Below are 23,566 nucleotides of genomic sequence, written 5' to 3' on the forward strand. Positions count from 1 at the left end.
GTTTAACATACCCCACACATACAATTATGTGTAAAGTCCCTCAGTCGAGCAGTGAATGTCAAGCACAGATTCAACCACAATGACCAGGGAGGTTTTCCAATGGTTCGAAAAGAAGGGCACCTATTGGTAGTTGGGTTATCAAAAAAGCAGACATTAAACATCCCTTCGAGCATGGAGCATTTATTATTTACACTTTGGATGGTGTATCAATACACTCAGTCACTACAAAGAAACAGGCACACTTTCTAACTCAGTTGCCGGAGAGGAAGAAAACCGCTCAGGGATTTCACCATAAGGCCAATGGTGATTTTAAAACAGTTACAAAGATAAATGGCTGTGATAGGAGATAACGGAAGATGGATCAACAACATTGTACTATAGCTACTTAATGCTAACAGAGTGAAAAGAAGGAAGCCGGTACAGAATAAAAATATTCCAAAACATGCATCCTGTTTTTAATAAGGCACTAAAGTAATACTGCAGTAAATGTGGCAAAGAAATTAACTTTTTGTCCTGAATAGAAGGAGTTGTTTTTGGGCAAACCCAAGACAACACATCACTGACTATCACTCTTCATATTTCCAAGCACGTGGTGGCTACATCATATTGTTTGTCATCGGCAAGGGCTAGGGAGATTTTTAGGATAAAATAAACAGTATATAGCTAAGCATTGACAAAATCCTTGACGAAAACTGGGTTCAGCTTTCCAACAGACAATAGAAGATGAATTCACCTTTCAGCAAGACAATTATCTAAAACACAAATTACAAATACAGTTGAAGTCGAAGTTTACATACACCTTAGCCAAATACATTTAAACTCAGTTTTTCACAATTCCTGACATTTAATCCTAGTAAACATTTCCTGTCTTAAGTCAGTTAGGATCACCATTTTATTTTAAGAATGTGATATGTCAGAATAATAGTAGAGAGAATTATTTATTTCATCACATTCCCAGTGGGTCAGAAGTTTACATACATTCAATTAGTATTTGGTAGCATTGCCCTTAAATTGTTTAACTTGGGTCAAACGTTTCAGGTAGCCTTCCACAAGCTTTCCACAATAAGTTGGGTGAATTTCGGCCCATTCCTCCTGGCAGACCTCCCCACTCTGCAAGCCATCGGCCCGTCGCTCAATACCACACTGTGATGCCAAATCAATGGACATAATCTCTGAAGCCACAGATCTATATGGGCCGCCATGTCCAACAAGTCTCACCTGCTCCACACAGTTAACTTTGGCTCTGAGCTACTGTAGTCCCACCCTGTGCTATTGAATAAAACCTAAGGTTAGGGTGCTGCATCACAGTAACAGAATCAGGCTAGTGGATCAAAGGTCTCGACTAAATGTTATTTCAAAGTTCGTTGAGTCACCGTAGGGACAAAAAAACACCTAGAAAAAAAGGGTTATTTCAATTATAGGAACGGGATGATGGTGGAGGACCAGAGTACTTGAGAAAATTTACAGGGCCGTTATTACTTTAGGGTTGTTCTTAAATTACAGCTCTCAGCTTTTCGCTCTGAAAGCGGCGAGGGTAAATATGCAAAGAGAAGCGCTCCCTCGCCCATGTGGAAAGATAACTCTGTGCTTAACGATCTGTTCTAGGAGGAGCTCTTCTGTTCTGATGTACAGTCTTCAGAAAGTATTCACACCCCTTGACTTTTCACACATTTTGTTGCTTTACAAACAATAGTACGCAAGTATAAACACCATGGGACCACGCTGCCGTCATTCCGCTCAGGAAGGAGGCACGTTCTGTCTCCTATAGATTAATGTACTGTGCTGTGAAAAGTGCAAATCAATCCCAGAACAGCAAAGGACCTTGTGAAGATGCTGGAGGAAACAGATACAAAAGTATCTATATCGACAGTAAAACGAGTCCTATATCGACATAACCTGAAAGGCCGCTCAGCAAGGAAGAAGCCACTGCTCCAAAACCGCCATAAAAAATCCAGACTACGGTTTGCAGATGGGGACAAAGATCGTACTTTTTGGAGAAATGTCCTCTGGTCTGATGAAACAGAAATAGAACTGTTTGACCAATTGACCATGCTTGGGGTCATTGTCCATTTGGAAGACTCATTTGTGACCAAGCTTTAACTTCCTGACTGATGTCTTGAGATGTTGCCTCAATTTATCCACCCAGGTCTCCTGGCTAATGTTGTGGTTCTGTGATTGCAGGTGCCGAGGGAGCCGTGTTCAGCAACTCTGTGGAGACGCCACACGTCAGGGCCGAGCCCTTCAAAGAGCTACGGTAAAATACATTTCTCTTTGAATAGTTCCTCCTGATGCACACACATATTGTAGATACATACTGTACTTACATACTTACACAAACTCACACACAGCTATAACACCATGCATCACCTTTCTCATGTTCTATGCATTTATAATCAAACAACATTCAACAACAAAAAACTAATGGGGGAATTGCTGTGGCATGTCACTGGGTTGCTATTATAAAATGATGGAAAAATTGCTCCCGTCGTGGGCAGAGGACCTACTGTACAGTTTAGTTTGTGCTGGTGCATTTGGGCTGGCTGAAGATTACAGGGCATTTCCCTAAGCCATGGTGTGTCGCTCAGCGAGAGTGAGGGTGTGATTTGGATTATTGCCTGTGAAATGATTTACTAACCCAGGGTTTTCCAAACTCGGTCCTTGGGACCCCAAGGGGTGCACATTTTATTTTTTGCCCTTGCACTACACAGCTGATTCAAATAATTAACTAATCATCAAGCTTTGAATCAGATGTGTGGTGTTTGGGAAAAAAATTAAATGTGCACTCTTTAGGGTCCCGAGGGCCGAGTATGGGAAGCCCTGCTCCAGCCCCATGCATACTACCAATGTCAACCATTTTGCGCTGAAAAAAATACAAAAGCAACATGTAAAGTGTTGGTCCCACGTTTCTTGAGCTGAAATAAAACATCACAGAATTGTTTCATACACACAAAAATATTATTTCTCTAAAATATTGTGCACACATTTGTTTACATCCCTGTTAGTGAGTTTTTCTCCTTTGCCAAGATAATCCATCCACCTGACAGGTGTGGCATATCAAGAAGCTGATTAAACAGCACGGGTGCTTGTGCTGGGTACAATAAAAGGCCACCCTAAAATGTGCAGTTTTGTTACACAACACAATGCCCGAAATGTCAACATTTTTGAGGGAGCGTGCAATTGGCATGCTGACTGTAAGAATGTCCACCAGAGCTGTCGCCAGGTAATTTAATGTTAGTTTCTCTACCATAAGCTACCTCCATCGTTGTTTTCAAGAATTTGGCACTACGTCCAATCAGCCTCACAATCGCAGACCATGTGTAACCACGCCAGCCCAAGACCTCCACATCCAACTTCTTCACCTGCGGGATCATCTGAGACCAGCCACCTGGGCAGCTGATGAAACTGTGGGTTTGAACAACCAAAGAATTTCTGCACAAAATTTCACAAACCGTCTCATGGAAGCCCATCTGCGTGCTCGTTGTCTTCTCCAGGGCCTTGACTTGACTGCAGTTCGGCTTCGTAACCAACTTCAGTGTGCAAATGCTCACCTTTAATGGGTACTTGCACGCTGGAGAAGTGTGCTCTTCATGGATGAATCCCGGTTTCAACTGTACCGGTCAGATGGCTGACAGCTTGTTTGGTTACGTGTGGGTGAGCGGTTTGCTGATGTCAACGTTCTGAACAGAGTGCCCAATGCTGGTGGTGGGGTTATGGTATGGGCAGGCATACCATACGGACAATGAACAAAATTGCATTTTATCAATGGCTATTTGAGTGCACAGAGATACCGTGATGAGATCCTGAGACCCATAGTCGTGCCATTCATCTGCCACCATCACCTCATGTGTCAGCATGATAATGCACAGCCCCATGTCGCACGGATCTGTACACAATTGCTGGATAGCTGTCCCAGTTCCTCCATAGCCTGCATACTCACCAGATCTGTCACCCATTGAGCATGTTTTCGGATGCTCTTGATCAACGTGTTTGACTTTGTGTTCCAGTTCCCGCCAATATCCAGCAACTTCGCACAGCCATTGAAGAGAAGTGGGACAATATTCCACAGGCCACAATCAACAACCTGATCAACTCTATGCAAAGGAGATATGTCGCGCTGCCTGAGGCAAATGGTGGTCACACCAGATACTGACTGGTTTTCTGATCCACGCCCCTATCTTTTTTTTAAGGTATCTGTGACCAATAGATGCATATCTGTATTCCCAGTCATGTGAAATCCATAGATTAGGGCCGAATGAATATATTTAAATTGTATGATATTAACTGTAACTCAGTAAAATCTTTGAAATTGTTGCATGTTTTTTAGAAATACATCTCCCCAGCCACCCTTCCCAATCTAGAGCACTGTGTTGTGCGCAATCATGTCACATGACCTTGATTTAACCTTTATTTAAAGCATTTCATTTTTTATTTCAGATGGTCTAGCACCATCCTCAGACAATTTAATTCTCATTTCTGGATAAGGATAAAAACACAAGATAAAATCTGTTATGATGGTGCGAAACACATGGCCAAGGCTCTAAATCAACATGTTTCATCAGTAGCACTGGTGCTCCCAATCTTGTTTTAATTACGAGCACCACATGGAATGTAGGAGCACCATAAAAATTTTTTTTTTTCAATTGATTGAGATATAGGCTATATTTGGCCTTTATGAATTGTAGCCACTTTTTAAACTAATATGTAACACTGCAAAGAGTTTATTAAAATATGTTGATACAAATCCCTGTTATTGAAATTCCAAAGTCATTTGAGGAGTATTAGGTTTCTACAATGTGTAAAAGCAAAATGTTCCTACTGAGATGCATTACATTTAAAATTGTACACTGTCTCTTTAAAATGTCAGGTTTGTCCTGACAACATTCAAGAAATCTGTCATTCATTCATTGCTATGATCATTGCTTTCTTCCGGTTGTCATCTCGTACGTGTGGCAGAGCCACAGAACAGAGATGGCAAAGAATCACACCACTCACAAGTCCCGTATGGCCCACAGGAATGGGATCAAGAAGCCCAGATCAAAACTCTATGAGTCCATGAAAGGGGTCGTAACTAAGTTCATGAAGAACATGCATTTCTCCAAGAAGCACAATTAGAAAGTCCATAAGACAGCCAATACAGCAGCCAAGAAGATTGCTGATGCAGCACCCGCAAGCCCTTAGACTGGGTGGCTACTCTCTGTGTATCTCCAAGTTCGATTGACTTATGCACAATAAAGCTATGCTTTGTAAAAAAAAAATATATATATATATATACAGTACTGAACGAGTGAAATGTTTGGACACACTGACTCATTCCAGGGTTTTTCTTTATTTTTACTATGTTCTACATTGTAAACTATGAAATAACACATATGGAATCAAGTGTTAAACAAATCCAAATATATTTTATATTTGAGATTCTTCAATGTAGCCACTCTTTGCCTTGATGACAGCTTTGCACACTCTTGGCATTCTCTCAACCAGCTTCATGAGGTAGTCACCTGGAATGCATTTCAATTGACAGGTGTGCCTTGTTAAAAGTTAATTTGTGGAATGTTTTCCTTATGTGTTTGAGACAATCAGTTGTATTGTGACAAGGTAGGTGTCGTATACAGAAGGTAGCCCTATTTGGTCCATATTATGGCAAGAACAGCTCAAATAAGCAAAGACAAATGACAGTCCATCATTACTTTAAAACATGAAGGTCAGTCAATCTGGAAAATGTCAAGAACTTTGAAATGATGAAATTGGCTCTCATGAGGACCACCACAGGAAAGGAAGACCCAGAGTTACCTCTGCTGCAGACTGGTACTGTATATATACACATACATACATATTGTGTATACACAAAAAATGCTATGATCAATGATATCCTGAAGAAGCTATCCAATTACAATTTAGGAGACCATCTTATCCATAGCAATTTACGTATATACATTTTCATACTGATCCCATGTGGGAATTGAAGCCACAACCCTGGCATTGCTCTACAAGCTGAGCCACACAGGATTATCATCCCTTTTCCTTTCTTTCTGTGCCACAAAATGTTTGGATATACTGGTAAAGTTACCAGGTTGTTAGCTTGCCAATGAAGTAACATGACTGAACAAAGAGTAAACAAAACATGAATGACTCGCGAGTAGTTTTAGAACATCCCACGACATGGTTTATGAATGTAAGCTGCAGTCCCAGCGAGCCACTATTGGAAGATAAAAATGCTGTGCAGGTAATATGGGTCAGATCTTTTGAACTGGTTGGGCTTCAAGCAAGCTGTTTTTGCTGTAGTAATGGTGCAACTATGGCGCTATCGAATCTGCACTTGCTTTTTTTGTTTAGTGCACTTGGAAACAACGTTAGAGTGTAGCCTTATCATTAAAACAATTATTATCTGGGGGTTTTTCCTAGTCGCACAGTGCTCCCCCAAAAAACTCTTTGTCACACAGCAAAACATTTTGTTCCACTTTAGAGCCCTTTTTACAGTGTAACATTAAACTGCTAAAGCCTTTGAACTGGTTCAGAAGGTTTTGACTCTTTCTTCCAATTACCTGTAGCTTGGAGAAACTCTGTAAGCAATGTACACTCCTCCAGCAATTAGCTCTACTTCCTGTCCAGTAGAATGTCGATGGAGAACCATTCGGAAGCGTTATTTTGTGGATTCTGACATGTAGAGATCAATGGCCGTATCTTTGGCAGGACTGCTGCTTGGATCGGCCCTCACTACGCCCAGATCAATGCCCGGATGCTCATCAAAATTGAATTCAAGGAGCTTCTCACTCGTGAAGAGGGAAAGATAAATGAGTTTAGGTGCTGGCTGGCAAGTGGTTGAGTAGACATGACAGGGGAGACACATTGGTAGAGAGAGAGATAATGAATGTTAGCAATTTATGTTATTCTTTAATAACACAGACCCCAATGCAAATCAGGGGGAGGAAAATCGGTTTATTTGAAGAGGACAAATCATACAGGGAGGTAGATGGTCATTCTCCCCTGTCCTCAGGGATGCTCTCTTCAGTGGATCTCTCCTGTGATTATCTCCCAAGAACAAAGGGACAGTATGTAGTTTTATAACCCAGCCCTAGCCTGTGGTTGACCAATTAGAATCCCTTGCAATAAAACTAGCCATTGGACAAATGACAAGTATCCTATTTCAGAAGACATATTCCTCTCATGTCTCTGAACCATTGATCAATAATTCCCTATTACAGAAAAAAACACTATTTCCCTTAATCTTTATTACTCTATTGACTTCTTGTCCTTTTGACCTCTCGTCCTCTGTCTCTGCATTGTGTATTTATCTTCAACATCTCTTCAACATATTCATACACTCCCCTCTAGACCATTTAAAAAATAATGTATTTTTAGAAAACAATTAAAAAACATGAACAAATAGACAGTATAAAAAACATTAGCAGTAAGCTTAAAATCATTCACATTAAACACCTTGCATTTCTATAAAACACAAAGGGCACACAGTACTTGCTGTTACAATAAGAAATTGATTTCCAAAAAGTTATAGAAAATAAGTATTAACAGGTGTAGTGATGATGTCCCGATTCCTACCACATCCTGTATTAGGAGGAAACTGACACACACAAAAAATAACAATTGTCTGCAAGACAATATTCAATCATCCTATTGGCAAGGTAATCATTCCCCAAGTCCTTTAAAGTGCTCTTCCACACTGGTATCAGTCCCACATAGATAACTGTTGGAAATTATGTTCTGACAGTCTGCCTGTATTGAGGAATTCTTCTTCCGTTCCACTGGTTGCACTTCACCGGTAATCTTGTATTATTTCAGGTACAGTCCTTAAATCGAAGGATATTGCTGCAGCCTCAGACGATAGATTATCATAACCTGTAACGAAGGAAACAAAAAGTGAAAGTAACATGTCCTGGTTTTAAGACAAATTCATATTTCATGGATTTCCCTAAGTAAGCAAGCTCCAATTTTCAGAAAAACGTTGGACATTTCACCTAGATATCCCTAATATGATGACTGCGGTATACAACATAGAAGCTTATCAGGTTCTGATTATCTTACTATGCTTCTTCACCCGAGATTGGCCCCCGTTTCCTAATCAATCAGTTCTTTATTCTCCAGGCTCCACTTTGTCATCAAAATGGACAACCTTGCAATGAATGACATGTATCCATCGTGATTGCCCCTTTACTTTTACTGCTGAACTCGTTATGAGCAAAACTTGATAAGGACCTTCGCATTTTGGCCTTAATGTGTCTGTTTCATATTTTTTTACCATCATCCACTGTCCTGGTACTACATCATGTTCCCCCTTGGGAGTTATTCCCCACGCCTCTTTTAATTGTCTGTCTGCTTCCCCTACTGTTGTATGCAATAGTTAAGCATTGTGTCACTCATGAAGTGAACGTCTGCTTTTCTCATATCTAACGTGCCTGGTATTATCACATTGTCCATTGTAGTAACTACCTATGCTCAGCCATCCTCACACCCCCTTCCACAATGCTTGAACCATCTGTGTATAAGATAAACTCAGGTTTTTCCAACGAATGACTCTATAAACCCATCAGAGAGCTGATCCAAAACCAACTCACAACAGTCGTGTTCAAGTAATGTGGTATCTGTAGGATACATCAGAGTAGCTGGATTACATGGTGTCTTTTCAACTATACCCATGTCCCATAAATCTTTAATCACTACTTTAGTAGCGTCCATAGCTTCCTTGCTAATGTGATATTGTTTTGTGCAAGGTGGGGCAACACCTGTCAAGCACACTGGTTACATATCCCAAGTTCCACACAAATTTTTCTTCGTAGTACAAATAGGATGGTTCTGAACTGTAGAGCCCTGCAGTTGTCTAATTTGCCACGTCACCTTTCCTTCAGAAAAGTTCAATGTAGAGTCAAGTTGCATAATAACATCAAGGCCTAAAATAGGTTGTTCAAATGAGCCTATCCACACCCCTGCATCAATCTTCAATGGACCAATAGAATTTGATAATGGTTTAGTCTGTTTCATATATGTCACCCCCTACTCCTGTGGCTCTCATCTTCTTGCCTGTGTACTGAGGACATACATGTCTTGCATAAGATATGGGCAATATAGTGACTTCAGGACCCGTATCTACTAAAAAATCTACTGCAAAGTTATTAACCATCATGTTCCCATATATTCCATCCAATTTCAGCTGAGATGGGACGTAGAGGGAGTCCATTAGTTTACCTCCACAGCATCCAGCAAAATCTGCTGCTGAGCCGGAGAGAGCTTCTTAAATTTCTGCATCAGCATTGTGTCGTCGGGGCTGTTGTCGTGATTCCATTTTCCCTTAGACGGACCCTGCTTCTCCTGGCCATTACTCAGAACACGTTTTATTTCCGACATTCTCGTTGCCAGTGACCAGAAATCCCGCAATAATGACATACACCAGGTTTCTATTTTACTGAACAAATAATGTTGTTGGTTTCACTCAGAACCTGCACAAATCTGAGAACAGCAGGTTTATTATGTTGATTTGTATTTGTATTTATTATGGATCCCCATTAGCCATGCTGCCAAAGCAGCAGCTACTCTTCCTGTGGTCCAGCAAGATTAAGGCAGTTTATACAATTTTAAAAACATTACAATACATTCACAGATTTCACAACAGACTGTGTGCCCTCAGGCCCCTACTCCACCACCATCACATATCCACAGTACTAAATCCATGTGTGTGTATAGTGTGTGCGTGTGCGTGTGTGTGTGTGTGTGTGTGTGTGTGTGTGTTTTGTGTGTGTGTGTGTGTGTGTGTGTGTATGCATGTGTCTAAGCCAATATTTGTGTTGCTTCACAATCCCTGCTTCTTCCATAACGTGTTTTATTATCTGTTTTTTAAAATACAATTTTACTGCTTGCGTCAGTTATTTGATGTGGAATAGAGTTCCATGTTGTCTGGATCTATGTAGTACTGTGTGACTCCCATAGTCTGTTCTGGACTTGGGGACTGTGAAGAGACCTCTTGTGGCATGTCTTGTGGGGTATGCATGGGTGTCCGAGCTGTGTGCCAGTAGTTTAGACAAACAGCTTGGTGCATTCAACATGTCAATACCTCTCATAAATAAAAGTAGTAATGAAGTCAATCTCTCCACCACTTTCAGCCAGGAGACATTACCATGCATATTATTAATATTAGCTCTCTATGTACATCCAAGGGCAAGCCGTGCTGCCCTGCTCTGAGCCAATTGCAATTTTCCTATGTCCTTTTTTGTGGCACCTGACCACACAACTGAACAGTAGTTAACGTGCAACAAAACTAGGGCCTGTAGGACCTGCCTTGTTGATAGTGTTGTTAATAAGGCAGAGCATCGCTTTATTATAGACAGACTTCTCCCCATCTTCTCCCCAGTACTATTAGTTTTTGAAATATTTAAGGCTAACTTACTCCTTGCCACCCACTCTGAAACTAATTGCTGCTCTTTGTTGAATGTTGCAGTCCTTTCAGTCGCTGTAGTATCTGATGTGTATAATGTTAGGTCATCCGCATGCATAGACACTCTGGCTTTACTCAAAGTTAGTGGCATGTCGTTAGTAAAAATTCAAAAAAGCAAGGGGCCTAAACAGCTACCCTGGGGAATTCCTAATTCTAACTGGTTTATATTTGAGAGGCTTCCATTAAAGAACACCCTCTGTGTTCTGTTAGACAAGTAACTATTTATCCACATTGTATCAGGGGGTGTAGAGCCATAACACATTTGTTTTTTGATGTCTCTGTCCAGTCGTGACAACTTGTCAATGTTGTCACCGTAGTTGTCTCTCCCAGTCATTAGTTGTGGAAACTATTTTTTTCCCCGCAAATCATCATGTATGGATTGCATCAACGATGAGTGATTACCCTCAATTCCTCCAAAAATGGGGCATCTTCATCTTCCATGCCAGGTAACCCACTGTGTCTAACCACCTCTGCTCTAAACATTTCTTCAAAATCAACAAACGGTTCTTTCAGTTTTTGAACACATTTGGTTATCTCTCCCCTATTGGTACCCTTAAGGAAAACATGGATGGCTCTCCATCCATTGGCCACATCTTGCTTTTCAACACCCACAGCTCTATAAACCTACACCATGTTCGTGGTTGTTCAGACCAAAGGCTAGTAACTGTAACCCATCATGAAGATGTAGATTGTAGAGTTTCTTATAATGCTTCAAATGGTCTCACGTTTTTATACCCCCTTCTCGGGGATGTTTCAAAGTTTTCGACCATTCATCCAACTGTTTTGGAGATGCTGATTTATGTGTGTTTACTGTCACCGGAGGTTTCGCTTTACTACCTTTTACAGTCTGTGTTCTAGTTGGCCTAAGACATCGTTCGTCACCGCTGTCAGAATCTGTTGACTCAAAGCCAGGCAGTGCTGACCAGATGCTTGAAACCCATCATTCTTGCGCGACTCAGCCTGAAGGTGGATTGAAGGAACACATGGTCCTCCACATGTTGGAGCCAAGTATGTTTTCACGACCCTTGCCTGTAATTGTTGAATTTCTTTTTTAAAGTTTTTGATTTGTGAACCAAGAGCTTTCAAACTATCCTTAACTCTCTGCAATGTCCTGTCATGAGCTGCAACATCGAGACCATCCCGACTGGTTGCATCACCTGGTACGGCAATTGCTCGTCCTCAGACCGCAAGGCACTACAGAGGGTGGTGCGTACGGCACAGTACATCACTGGGGCTAAGCTGCCTGCCATCCAGGACCTCTACACCAGGCGGTGTCAGAGGAAGGCCCTAAAAATGGTCAAAGACTCCAGACACCCCAGTCATAGACTGTTCTCTCTACTACTGCATGGCAAGCGATACTGGAGTGCCAAGTCTAGGACAAAAAGGCTTCTCAACAGTTTTTACCCCCAAGCCATAAGACTCCTGAACAGGTAATCAAATGGCTACCATGCTTATTATCATCATTTTGACATTTTTTTTTACTTGTGCATAAGGCATATGTTTTGTCCATTTGCAATATGATTTCATAGGAAGACAAAAGTCAAAGTCAAAAGTCACTCTTTTGGGGACCAAGAAAAATGACATGCTCAAAAATACTGCAGAAATGCAAAATTGACTGGCCTGATGAACTCGGGATGGCCGGGCAGTGATAGCTGTTCCTTTCCATCACTCGTTGTGTTGATTTCATCATGTCCATTTGGTGATGTTTTTTTCACTATTGAATCATATTGCAAATGCATTTGCAATATGTTTCAATGGGCATTTACCATCACAAATTTGTCATGCTCAAAAATCATGCAGAATTGCAAAATTGACTGACCTGATGAACACAGGATGGCCGGCAGTGATAGTTGCTCCTTTCCATCGCTCATTGTGTTGATTTCATCATGTCCATTTGGTGATGTTTTTTTCACTATTGAATCATATTGCAAATGCACGTGCATTTGCCATATGTTTCAATGGGCATTTACCATCACGAATTTGTCATGCTCAAAAATCCTGCAGAAATGCAACATTGACTGGCCTGGTGAACACAGGATGGCCGGGCATTGATAGTGGTTCTTCTCCACCGCTCGTTGTGTTGATTTCATTATGTCCATTTGTTTATGTTTTCTCACTTTTGCAAATTCACTGTGCCATTGCAATATGGTTCAATGGGCATTTACCATATTGCAAATTCACTGTGCATTTGCAATATGGTTCAATGGGCATTTACCATCACAAATTTGTCATGCTAGAAAAATCCTGCAGGAATGCGAAATTGACTGGCCCGATGAACTCGGGATGGCTGGGCAGTGATTCTGGTTCCTCTCAATTGCTCGTTAGGGTTGATTTCAGAATGTCACTTCGGTGATGGTCCCTCTCCGTTTAAACATATTGCAAAATGACAAGAGTCACCAGCAAGTCACCGTCCATCAGTCAATTAGATATCATTCTGACACCAAACTGATACAAACTGACACCAAACCCACGTTTTCCAACTCGCTTAGTAGCCAACTATCACATACTTCAGAGCTGGCCCAAAATTCACAACGCCTTCTGTTCAAACGATAATAAAAACTTTAAAAACGTAGTTACGTTCTAGCTGCGGGTCCAGTTCGGACATTATGTGTAGGCCTATGTGAGGCGACCCCGAATCCCAAGTTTCGGCTTGATAGGTCATTCGGTGCCCGAGCAAGACCCTAATTGGTGCTGAAAATCCACTTTTTTCCATGCCTTGCTACGGGGTCCTTGAATGAGCTATCAGACAGAAACATTGGGGTCCGTCTCTATGGGCCGAGCCGGTTTCAATGCACCTAGTCTTGCGTCTCTGAGACTTTTCTAAATGTCGTCATTTTTGTAATGGTCAAAATGAATTGAAGTCATTGCAAATGTACAAGGCTGTTTCTCGGTCCGAGAACCTTCTAGAGCCACCTAACTCACCACACACTATCGACCTGAGGTCTAGAACAGGTTTCTAAAGTTTCAGAACTCTAGGCCTGACGGTTATTTTTTAGCTCGAACAAAGCTAACTATTGCAGGCACTGTGTGTCTCTACGCACCCCAATGGGTCCCTCCTGCCAAGCTGTGTGTGTGTGTGTGATTTAGTTTTTCTTTGAAATTTAATGGGAGTCATGACTGATTTACAGTTCATGGGGGTTGCCTAATCACACATGAAGCTTTGAAAAGGTCTGACCATTTTAAGACCTTCAAAACAGCCACTATGACACCATTTAAGGCACTTCCGGTTGGCACAGGAAGCTATAAATAATTGATTGGGGTATGCCTTTACAGAATCCTGAGTTTTAAGTATTTACGTTAAGAACTGAGTTATTTACGGAGGGTTTAGTGAGTGTGAGTTATTTCAGAAAATCACAGAAAATCACAGAAATCTTGCAGAGCTCCGCAGCACACTTTAAAAAGATTTGTATGAACACCCTGCAACTGGATCTGTAACTGTTTTTTTTTTTAAAAACACCTATTTTTGAACATCACCAATTTGACATTAAACGACGATTGATAAATGTCTGGTTCTTTTTTTATTGACACCGTAGGTTCCTTTACTTTGAAATTATTGCTCTATTTTCATTTTGGACCTTTAATCCCAGAAAAATGGCCATAACTCAAAAACCGTTGAAGCCAAGACGCCATCTTGTTCGGGGCCAACTGCCCGTTATGCCCGCTTTGAGGACAATACAGTGCCACTGACACGGCCCGCAACTAAAACATGCGGACTCTCCTTCACTGCAGCCGACGTGAGGAAAACATTTAAACGTGTCAACCCTCGCAAGGCTGTAGGCCCAGACGGCATCCCCAGCCGCGCCCTCAGAGCATGCGCAGACCAGCTGGCGTGTGTTTACGGACATATTCAATCAATCCTTATCCCAGTCTGCTGTTCCCACATGCTTCAAGAGGGCCACCATTGTTCCTGTTCCCAAGATAGCTAAGGTCACTGAGCTAAACGACGAGTGCCCCGTAGCACTCACTTCCGTCATCATGAAGTGCTTTGAGAGACTAGTCAAGGACCATATCACCTCCACCCTACCTGACACCCTAGACCCACTCCAATTTGCTTACCGCCCAAATAGGTCCACAGACGATGCAATCTCAACCACACTGCATACTGCCCTAACCCATCTGGACAAGAGGAATACCTATGTGAGAATGCTGTTCATCAACAACAGCTCGGCATTTAACACCATAGTGCCCTCCAAGCTCGTCATCAAGCTCGAGACCCTGGGTCTCGACCCCGCCCTGTGCAACTGGGTACTGGACTTCCTGATGGTGAGGGTGGTGAGGGTAGGCAACAACATCTCCACCCCGCTGGCTGATCCTCAACACTGGGGCCCCACATGGGTGCGTTCTGAGCCCTCTCCTGTACTCCCCGTTCACCCACGACTGCGTGGCCACGCACGCCTCCAACTCAATCATCAAGTTTGGGGACGACACAACAGTGGTAGACTTGATTACCAAAAACGACGAGACGGCCTACAGGGAGGAGGTGAGGGCCCTCGGAGTGTGGGGTAGGGAAAATAACCTCACAATCAACGTCAACAAAACTAAGGAGATGATTGTGGACTTCAGGAAACAGCAGAGGGAACACCCCCCTATCCACATCGATGGAACAGTAGTGGAGAGGGTAGTAAGTTTTAAGTTCCTCGGCGTACACATCACAGACAAACTGAATTGGTCCACCCACACAGACAGCATCGTGAAGAAGGCGCAGCAGCGCCTCTTCAACCTCAGGAGGCTGAAGAAATTCGGCTTGTCACCAAAAGCACTCACAAACTTCTACAGATGCACAATCGAGAGCATCCTGTCGGGCTGTATCACCGCCTGGTATGGCAACTGCTCCGCCCACAACCGTAAGGCTCTCCAGAGGGTAGTGAGGTCTGCACAACGCATCACCGGGGGCAAACTACCTGCCCTCCAGGACACCTACACCACCCGATGTCACAGGAAGGCCATAAAGATCATCAAGGACAACAACCACCCGAGCCACTGCCTGTTCACCCCGCTATCATCCAGAAGGCGAGGTCAGTATAGGTGCATCAAAGCTGGGACCGAGAGACTGAAAAACAGCTTCTATCTCAAGGCCATCAGACTGTTAAACAGCCACCACTAACATTGAGTGGCTGCTGCCAACACACTGACTCAACTCCAGCCACTTTAATAATGGGAATTGATGGGAAATGATGTAAAATATATCACTAGTCACTTTAAACAATGCTACCTAATATAATGTTTACATACCCTACATTATTCATCTCATATGTATACGTATATACTGTACTCTATATCATCTACTGCATCTTTATGTAATACATGTATCACTAGCCACTTTAACTATGCCACTTTGTTTACATACTCATCTCATATGTATATACTGCACTCAATACCATCTACTGTATCTTGCCTATGCCGCTCTGTACCATCACTCATTCATATATCTTTATGTACATATTCTTTATCCCTTTACACTTAGGTGTATAAGGTAGTAGTTTTGGAATTGTTAGCTAGATTACTTGTTGGTTATTACTGCATCGTCGGAACTAGAAGCACAAACATTTCGCTACACTCGCATTAACATCTGCTAACCATGTGTATGTGACAAATACAATTTTATTTGATTTGATTTGCCGAACCTACGCTCACCAAGTTTCTTTTTCGAAGTCTTTTCCGTTTTGGAGATAAGGCCACGTCGTGATTCGTGATGTTTTGTACATTTGCAATATGATTCCATTCGCCCTCTTGTGAGATTTATCGGGACAGCGGAAAAATGACCAAAATTTGATTATTTTATAAAACGGAAACCGAATGTCCGAGAGAGTTCGTTTGATGACTTCCCGGTAGATCCGGCCCTGCCACACGGCCCGACGCGTCCGCAAATTTTTCAACCGTTTTCGGACGTCTGGTAAGGGACCGTACATTTTCAATATGGACTTTCTCACTAACCATATGGCGAATGTCAAAATGTTCCCTTAAGGTATGTAAACTTCCGGCTTCAACTGTATATGCATAGTCACTTTAACCATATCTACATGTACATACTACCTATATCAGCCCGCCTGTATGTAGCCTCGCTACTGTTATTTTTCACTGTCTTTTTACTGTTGGTTTTATTTTTTTACTTACCTATTGTTCACCTAATACCTTTTTTGCACTGTTAGTTAGAGCCTGTAAGTAAGCATTTCACTGGAAGGTCTACACCTTTTGTAGTTGGCGCACATGACAAATAAACTTTGATCTGATTTGATTCTCCCAAAATAATTTCTCATCCCGTTTTCTTAATTTGGCTAATACAGTTAAAGACCACTGTGTCTTTGTCAAGGAATTAGACATTCTCTGTATATTTCCCCAAGCTTTTTGTTTATCAGACAGATTCCATATTCAATCTTTGTCAATAATGATGGAATGTTTCTTTATTATCTCTTGCCTACACTTCTCTACTTTGAAATGGTTCTTCACATCACTAGACAGTGAATTTTAAATATTTTTCATGCTCACATCCGGAGGAGCTGTTCTGCCCTTTTCTAGAGTGGTTTTCTCTCTTATTAACTTCAAAAGCTGTATAATATATGTCTCTATCTTTATATATTTATTTAACCCCAAAATATGTATATACAGTGGCAAGAAAAAGTATGTGAACCCTTTGGAATTACCTAGATTTCTGCATAATTTGGTCGTCAAATTTGATCTGATCTTCATCGAAGTCACATTAATAGACAACCATAGTGTGCTTAAACTAATAACACAGAAAATATTGCATTTTTCTTGTCTATATTGTATACATAATTTAAACATTCACAGTTTAGGTTGGAAAAAGTATGTGAACCCCTAGGCTAATAACTAATTGGAGTCCAATCAATGAGACGAGATTGGAGATGTTGGTTAGAGCTGCCTTACCCTATAAAAAACCCTCACAAAATTAGAGTTTGCTATTCACAAGAAGCATTGCCTGATGTGAAACATGCCTGGAGCAAAAGAGATCTCATAAGACCTAAGATTAAGAATTGTTGACTTGCATAAAGCTGGAAAGGGTTACAAAAGTATCTCTAAAAGCCATGATGTTCATCAGTCCATGGTAAGACAAATTGTCTATAAATGGAGAAAGTTCAGCACTGTTGCTACTCTCCCTAGGAGTGACTGTCCTGCAAAGATGACTGCAAGAGCACAGCGCAGAATGCTCAATGAGATTAAGAATCCAAGAGTGTCAGCTAAAGACATACAGAAATCTCTGGAACATGCTAACATCTCTGACCAGTCTAAAATACGTAAAACACTAAACAAGAATGGTGTTCATGGGAGGACACCACGGAAGAAGCCACTGCTGTCCAAAAAAAACATTGCTGCAGTTTCTGAAGTTTGCAAAAGTGCAACTGGATGTTCCACAGCGCTACTGGCAAAATATTCTGTGGATAGATGAAACTACAGTTGAGTTGTTTGGAAGGAACACACAACACTGTGTGTGGAGAAATAAAGGCACAGCACACCAACATCAACACCTCATCCCAACTGTAAAGTATGGAGGAGGGAGTGGTGGAGGGAACATCATGGTTTGGGGCTACTTTTCTGCCTCAGGGCCTGGACAGCGTAACTATACTTGACAGAAAAATGAATTCCCAAGTTTATCAAGACCTTTTGCAGGAGAATGTTAGGCTATCTGTCCACCAATTGAAGCTCAACAGAAGTTGGGTGATGCAACAGGACAACAACCCAAAACACAAAAGTAAATCAGCAACAAAATGGCTTCAACAGGAGAAAATACGCCTTCTGGAGTGGCCCAGTCAGAGTCCTGACCTATATCAAATCAAATCAAATCAATCAAATTTTATTTGTCACATACACATGGTTAGCAGATGTTAATGCGAGTGTAGCGAAATGCTTGTGCTTCTAGTTCCGACAATGCAGTAATAACAAGTAATCTAACTAACAATTCCAAAACTACTGTCTTGTACACAGTGTAAGGGGATAAAGAATATGTACATAAGGATATATGAATGAGTGATGGTACAGAGCAGCATAGGCAAGATACAGTAGATGGTATCGGGTACAGTATGTACAAATGAGATGAGTATGTAAACAAAGTGGCATAGTATAGTATAAAGTGGCTAGTGATACATGTATTACATAAGGATACCGTCGATGATATAGAGTACAGTATATACGTATGCATATGAGATGAATAATGTAGGGTAAGTAACATTTATATAAGGTAGCATTGTTTAAAGTGGCTAGTGATATATTTACATCATTTCCCATCAATTCCCATTATTAAAGTGGCTGGAGTTGAGTCAGTGTCAGTGTGTTGGCAGCAGCCACTCAGTGTTAGTGGTGGCTGTTTAACAGTCTGATGGCCTTGAGATAGAAGCTGTTTTTCAGTCTCTCGGTCCCAGCTTTGATGCACCTGTACTGACCTCGCCTTCTGGATGATAGCGGGGTGAACAGGCAGTGGCTCGGGTGGTTGATGTCCTTGATGATCTTTATGGCCTTCCTGTGACATCGGGTGGTGTAGGTGTCCTGGAGGGCAGGTAGTTTGCCCCCGGTGATGCGTTGTGCAGACCTCACTACCCTCTGGAGAGCCTTACGGTTGAGGGCGGTGCAGTTGCCATACCAGGCGGTGATACAGCCCGCCAGGATGCTCTCGATTGTGCATCTGTAGAAGTTTGTGAGTGCTTTTGGTGACAAGCCAAATTTCTTCAGCCTCCTGAGGTTGAAGAGGCGCTGCTGCGCCTTCTTCACGATGCTGTCTGTGTGAGTGGACCAATTCAGTTTGTCTGTGATGTGTATGCCGAGGAACTTAAAACTTGCTACCCTCTCCACTACTGTTCCATCGATGTGGATAGGGGGGTGTTCCCTCTGCTGTTTCCTGAAGTCCACAATCATCTCCTTAGTTTTGTTGACGTTGAGTGTGAGGTTGTTTTCCTGACACCACACTCCGAGGGCCCTCACCTCCTCCCTGTAGGCCGTCTCATCGTTGTTGGTAATCAAGCCTACCACTGTTGTGTCGTCCGCAAACTTGATGATTGAGTTGGAGGCGTGCGTGGCCACGCAGTCGTGGGTGAACAGGGAGTACAGGAGAGGGCTCAGAACGCAACCTTGTGGGGCCCCAGTGTTGAGGATCAGCGGGGAGGAGATGTTGTTGCCTACCCTCACCACCTGGGGGCGGCCCGTCAGGAAGTCCAGTACCCAGTTGCACAGGGCGGGGTCGAGACCCAGGGTCTCGAGCTTGATGACGAGCTTGGAGGGTACTATGGTGTTGAATGCCGAGCTGTAGTCGATGAACAGCATTCTCACATAGGTATTCCTCTTGTCCAGATGGGTTAGGGCAGTGTGCAGTGTGGTTGAGATTGCATCGTCTGTGGACCTATTTGGGCGGTAAGCAAATTGGAGTGGGTCTAGGGTGTCAGGTAGGGTGGAGGTGATATGGTCCTTGACTAGTCTCTCAAAGCACTTCATGATGACGGATGTGAGTGCTACGGGGCGGTAGTCATTTAGCTCAGTTACCTTAGCTTTCTTGGGAACAGGAACAATGGTGGCCCTCTTGAAGCATGTGGGAACAGCAGACTGGTATAGGGATTGATTGAATATGTCCGTAAACACACCGGCCAGCTGGTCTGCGCATGCTCTGAGGGCGCGGCTGGGGATGCCATCTGGGCCTGCAGCCTTGCGAGGGTTAACACGTTTAAATGTCTTACTCACCTCGGCTGCAGTGAAGGAGAGACCGCATGTTTTCGTTGCAGGCCGTGTCAGTGGCACTGTATTGTCCTCAAAGCGGGCAAAAAAGTTATTTAGTCTGCCTGGGAGCAAGACATCCTGGTCCGTGACTGGGCTGGGTTTCTTCCTGTAGTCCGTGATTGACTGTAGACCCTGCCACATGCCTCTTGTGTCTGAGCCGTTGAATTGAGATTCTACTTTGTCTCTGTACTGGCGCTTAGCTTGTTTGATAGCCTTGCGGAGGGAATAGCTGCACTGTTTGTATTCGGTCATGTTACCAGACACCTTGCCCTGATTAAAAGCAGTGGTTCGCGCTTTCAGTTTCACACGAATGCTGCCATCAATCCACGGTTTCTGATTTGAGATGCTGTGGCATGACCTCAAGACAGAAGTTCACAAAAGACATCCCAAAAATATTGCTGAACACAAACTGTTTTGTAAAGAGGAATGGTCCAAAATTCCTCTTGTCCGTTGTGCAGGTCTGATCCGCAACTACAGAAAATGTTTGGTTGAGGTTATTGCTGCCAAAGGAGGGTCAACCAGTTATTAAATCCAACGGTTCACATACTTTACCACCCTGCACTGTGAACGTTTATACGGTGTGTTCAATAAAGACATGAAAATGTATAATTGTTTGTGTGTTATTAGTTTAAGCAAACTGTTTTTGTCTATTGTTGTAACATAGATGAAAATCAGATCAAATTTAATGACAATTTTATGCAGAAATCCAGGTATATTCGAAGGGTTCACATACTTTTTCTTGCCACTGTATATACACTGCTCAAAAAAATAAAGGGAACACTTAAACAACACAATGTAACTCCAAGTCAATCACACGTCTGTGAAATCAAACTGTCCACTTAGGAAGCAACACTGATTGACAATACATTTCACATGCTGTTGTGCAAATGGAATAGACAACAGGTGGAAATTATAGGCAATTAGCAAGACACCCCCAATAAAGGAGTGGTTCTGCAGGTGGTGACCACAGACCACTTCTCAGTTCCTATGCTTCCTCTGGCTGATGTTTTGGTAATTTTTGAATGCTGGCGGTGCTTTCACTCTAGTGGTAGCATGAGACGGAGTCTACAACCCACACAAGTGGCTCAGGTAGTGCAGCTCATCCAGGATGGCACATCAATGCGAGCTGTGGCAAGAAGGTTTGCTGTGTCTGTCAGCATAGTGTCCAGAGCATGGAGGCGCTACCAGGAGACAGGCCAGTACATCAGGAGACGTGGAGGAGGCCGTAGGAGGGCAACAACCCAGCAGCAGGACCGCTACCTCCGCCTTTGTGCAAGGAGGAGCAGGAGGAGCACTGCCAGAGCCCTGCAAAATGACCTCCAGCAGGCCACAAATGTGCATGTGTCTGCTCAAATGGTCAGAAACAGACTCCATGAGGGTGGTATGAGGGCCCGACATCCACAGCTTACAGCCAAACACCATGCAGGACGTTTGGCATTTGCCAGAGAACACCAAGATTGGCAAGTTCGCCACTGGTGCCCTGTGCTCTTCACAGATGAAAGCAGGTTCACACTGAGCACGTGACAGACGTGACAGAGTCTTGAGACGCCGTGGAGAACGTTCTGCTGCCTGCAACATCCTCCAGCATGACCGGTTTGGCGGTGGGTCAGTCATGGTCTGGGGTGGTATTTATTTGGGGGGCCGCACAGCCCTCCATGTGCTCGCCAGAGGTAGCCTGACTGCCATTAGGTACCGAGATGAGATCCTCAGACCCCTTGTGAGACCATATGGTGGTGCGGTTGGCCCTGGGTTCCTCCTAATGCAAGACAATGCTAGAACTCATGTGGCTGGAGTGTGTCAGCAGTTCCTGCAAGAGGAAGGCATTGATGCTATGGACTGACCCGCCCGTTCCCCAGACCTGAATCCAATTGAGCACATATATTGGACATCATGTCTCGCTCCATCCACCAACGCCACGTTGCACCACAGACTGTCCAGTAGTTGGCGGATGCTTTAGTCCAGGTCTGGGAGGAGATCCCTCAGGAGACCATCCGCCACCTCATCAGGAGCATGCCCAGGCGTTGTAGGGAGGTCATACAGGCACGTGGAGGCCACACACACTACTGAGCCTCATTTTGACTTGTTTTAAGGACATTACATCAAAGTTGGATCAGCCTGTAGTGTGGTTTTCCACTTTAATTTTGAGTGTGACTCCAAATCCAGACCTCCATGGCTTGATAAATGTTATTTCCATTGATAATTTGTGTGTGATTTTGTTGTCAGCACATTCAACTATGTAAAGAAAAAAGTATTTAATAAGAATATTTCATTCATTCAGATCTAGGATGTGTTATTTTAGTGTTCCCTTAATTTTTTTGAGCAGTGTATATTTATATAGCACCTTTTAAGGACTCAAACCTCTTCTAGAACACAACATGTCTCTGTAGGGCCTGGCTACCCATCAAACTTTTGTTCACTTCAAAAAGCTTGTTGAAGACTTACATTAACCACACCTGTACAAATTGCTACTCAACTAGCAACTCACTTCTATTCAAAAAGAAGGTTTCACAAAAATAAAGGACTCTAGCCTTTTAATAGAGGACTTGAACCCCTATAATAGATAACAAAGACAAAGGCCTCAAACCTTTTCATAGAGAACAAAGGATGTCTGTAATAGAACAAAGGATTTGAACCCTTATACATTGCAGATCCATATCAATGAGCATTTAGAGCCACATGGAGCATAAGCCACAAGCCTCCACCAACATATTATACTATACTATCTCGCTACCACCAAAACATGTAGGTACACACACACACATACACATTAATTGAAGTGTTGGGGCGGAAACAATAAGTGTACTTTGAGAGACTGGAGCCGGTTGTGTATAAATTGCAGAGTTGGTGAGGTCACTAGTAATCTCAGCTCTGTCTCTTAAAAGAATATAATAGACAGAAGAAGATCTACATGCACACCCACAGACATACACATATAAACACACACACATATACACACACAGACACACATACAGTTGAAGTCGGAAGTTTACATACACTTAGGTTGGAGTCATTAAAACTTGTTTTTCAACCACTCCACAAATTTCTTGTTACCAAACTATAGTTTTGGCAAGTCGGTTAGGACATCTACTTTGTGCATGACACAAGTCATTTTTCCAACAATTGTTTACAGAGAAATTATTTCACCTACAATTCATTGTATCACAATTCCAGTGGGTCAGAAGTTTATAATCTCATAAGTTGACTGTGCCATTAAACAGCTTGGAAAATTCCAGAAAATGATGCCATGGCTTTAGAAGCTTCTGATAGGCCAATTGACATAATTTGAGTCAATTGCAGGTGTAGCTGTGGGTGTATTTCAAGGCCTACCTTCAAACTCAGTGCCTAACATCACAGGAAAATCAAAAGATAAAGAAAAATCAAAATAAAAAAAAATGTAGACCTCCACAA

The 23,566-nt window shown here is 42.6% G+C and overlaps 1 protein-coding gene across 1 annotated transcript in view; it reads left to right on the top strand.

Moving 5' to 3' along the window:
• LOC139423130 (sarcoglycan, delta (dystrophin-associated glycoprotein)) overlaps positions 1 to 23,566 on the top strand; it is a 109,377-nt gene that overhangs the window by 70,138 nt on the left and 15,673 nt on the right. Inside the window, exon 6 of the mRNA XM_071174815.1 lies at positions 2,182 to 2,254. Within this exon, the coding sequence (XP_071030916.1) occupies positions 2,182 to 2,254 (73 nt within the window). The remainder of the gene's footprint in view (positions 1 to 2,181; positions 2,255 to 23,566) is intronic.

This window comes from Oncorhynchus clarkii, chromosome 12 (genome assembly GCF_045791955.1).
Source record: "Oncorhynchus clarkii lewisi isolate Uvic-CL-2024 chromosome 12, UVic_Ocla_1.0, whole genome shotgun sequence".
Taxonomy (NCBI): domain Eukaryota; kingdom Metazoa; phylum Chordata; class Actinopteri; order Salmoniformes; family Salmonidae; genus Oncorhynchus; species Oncorhynchus clarkii.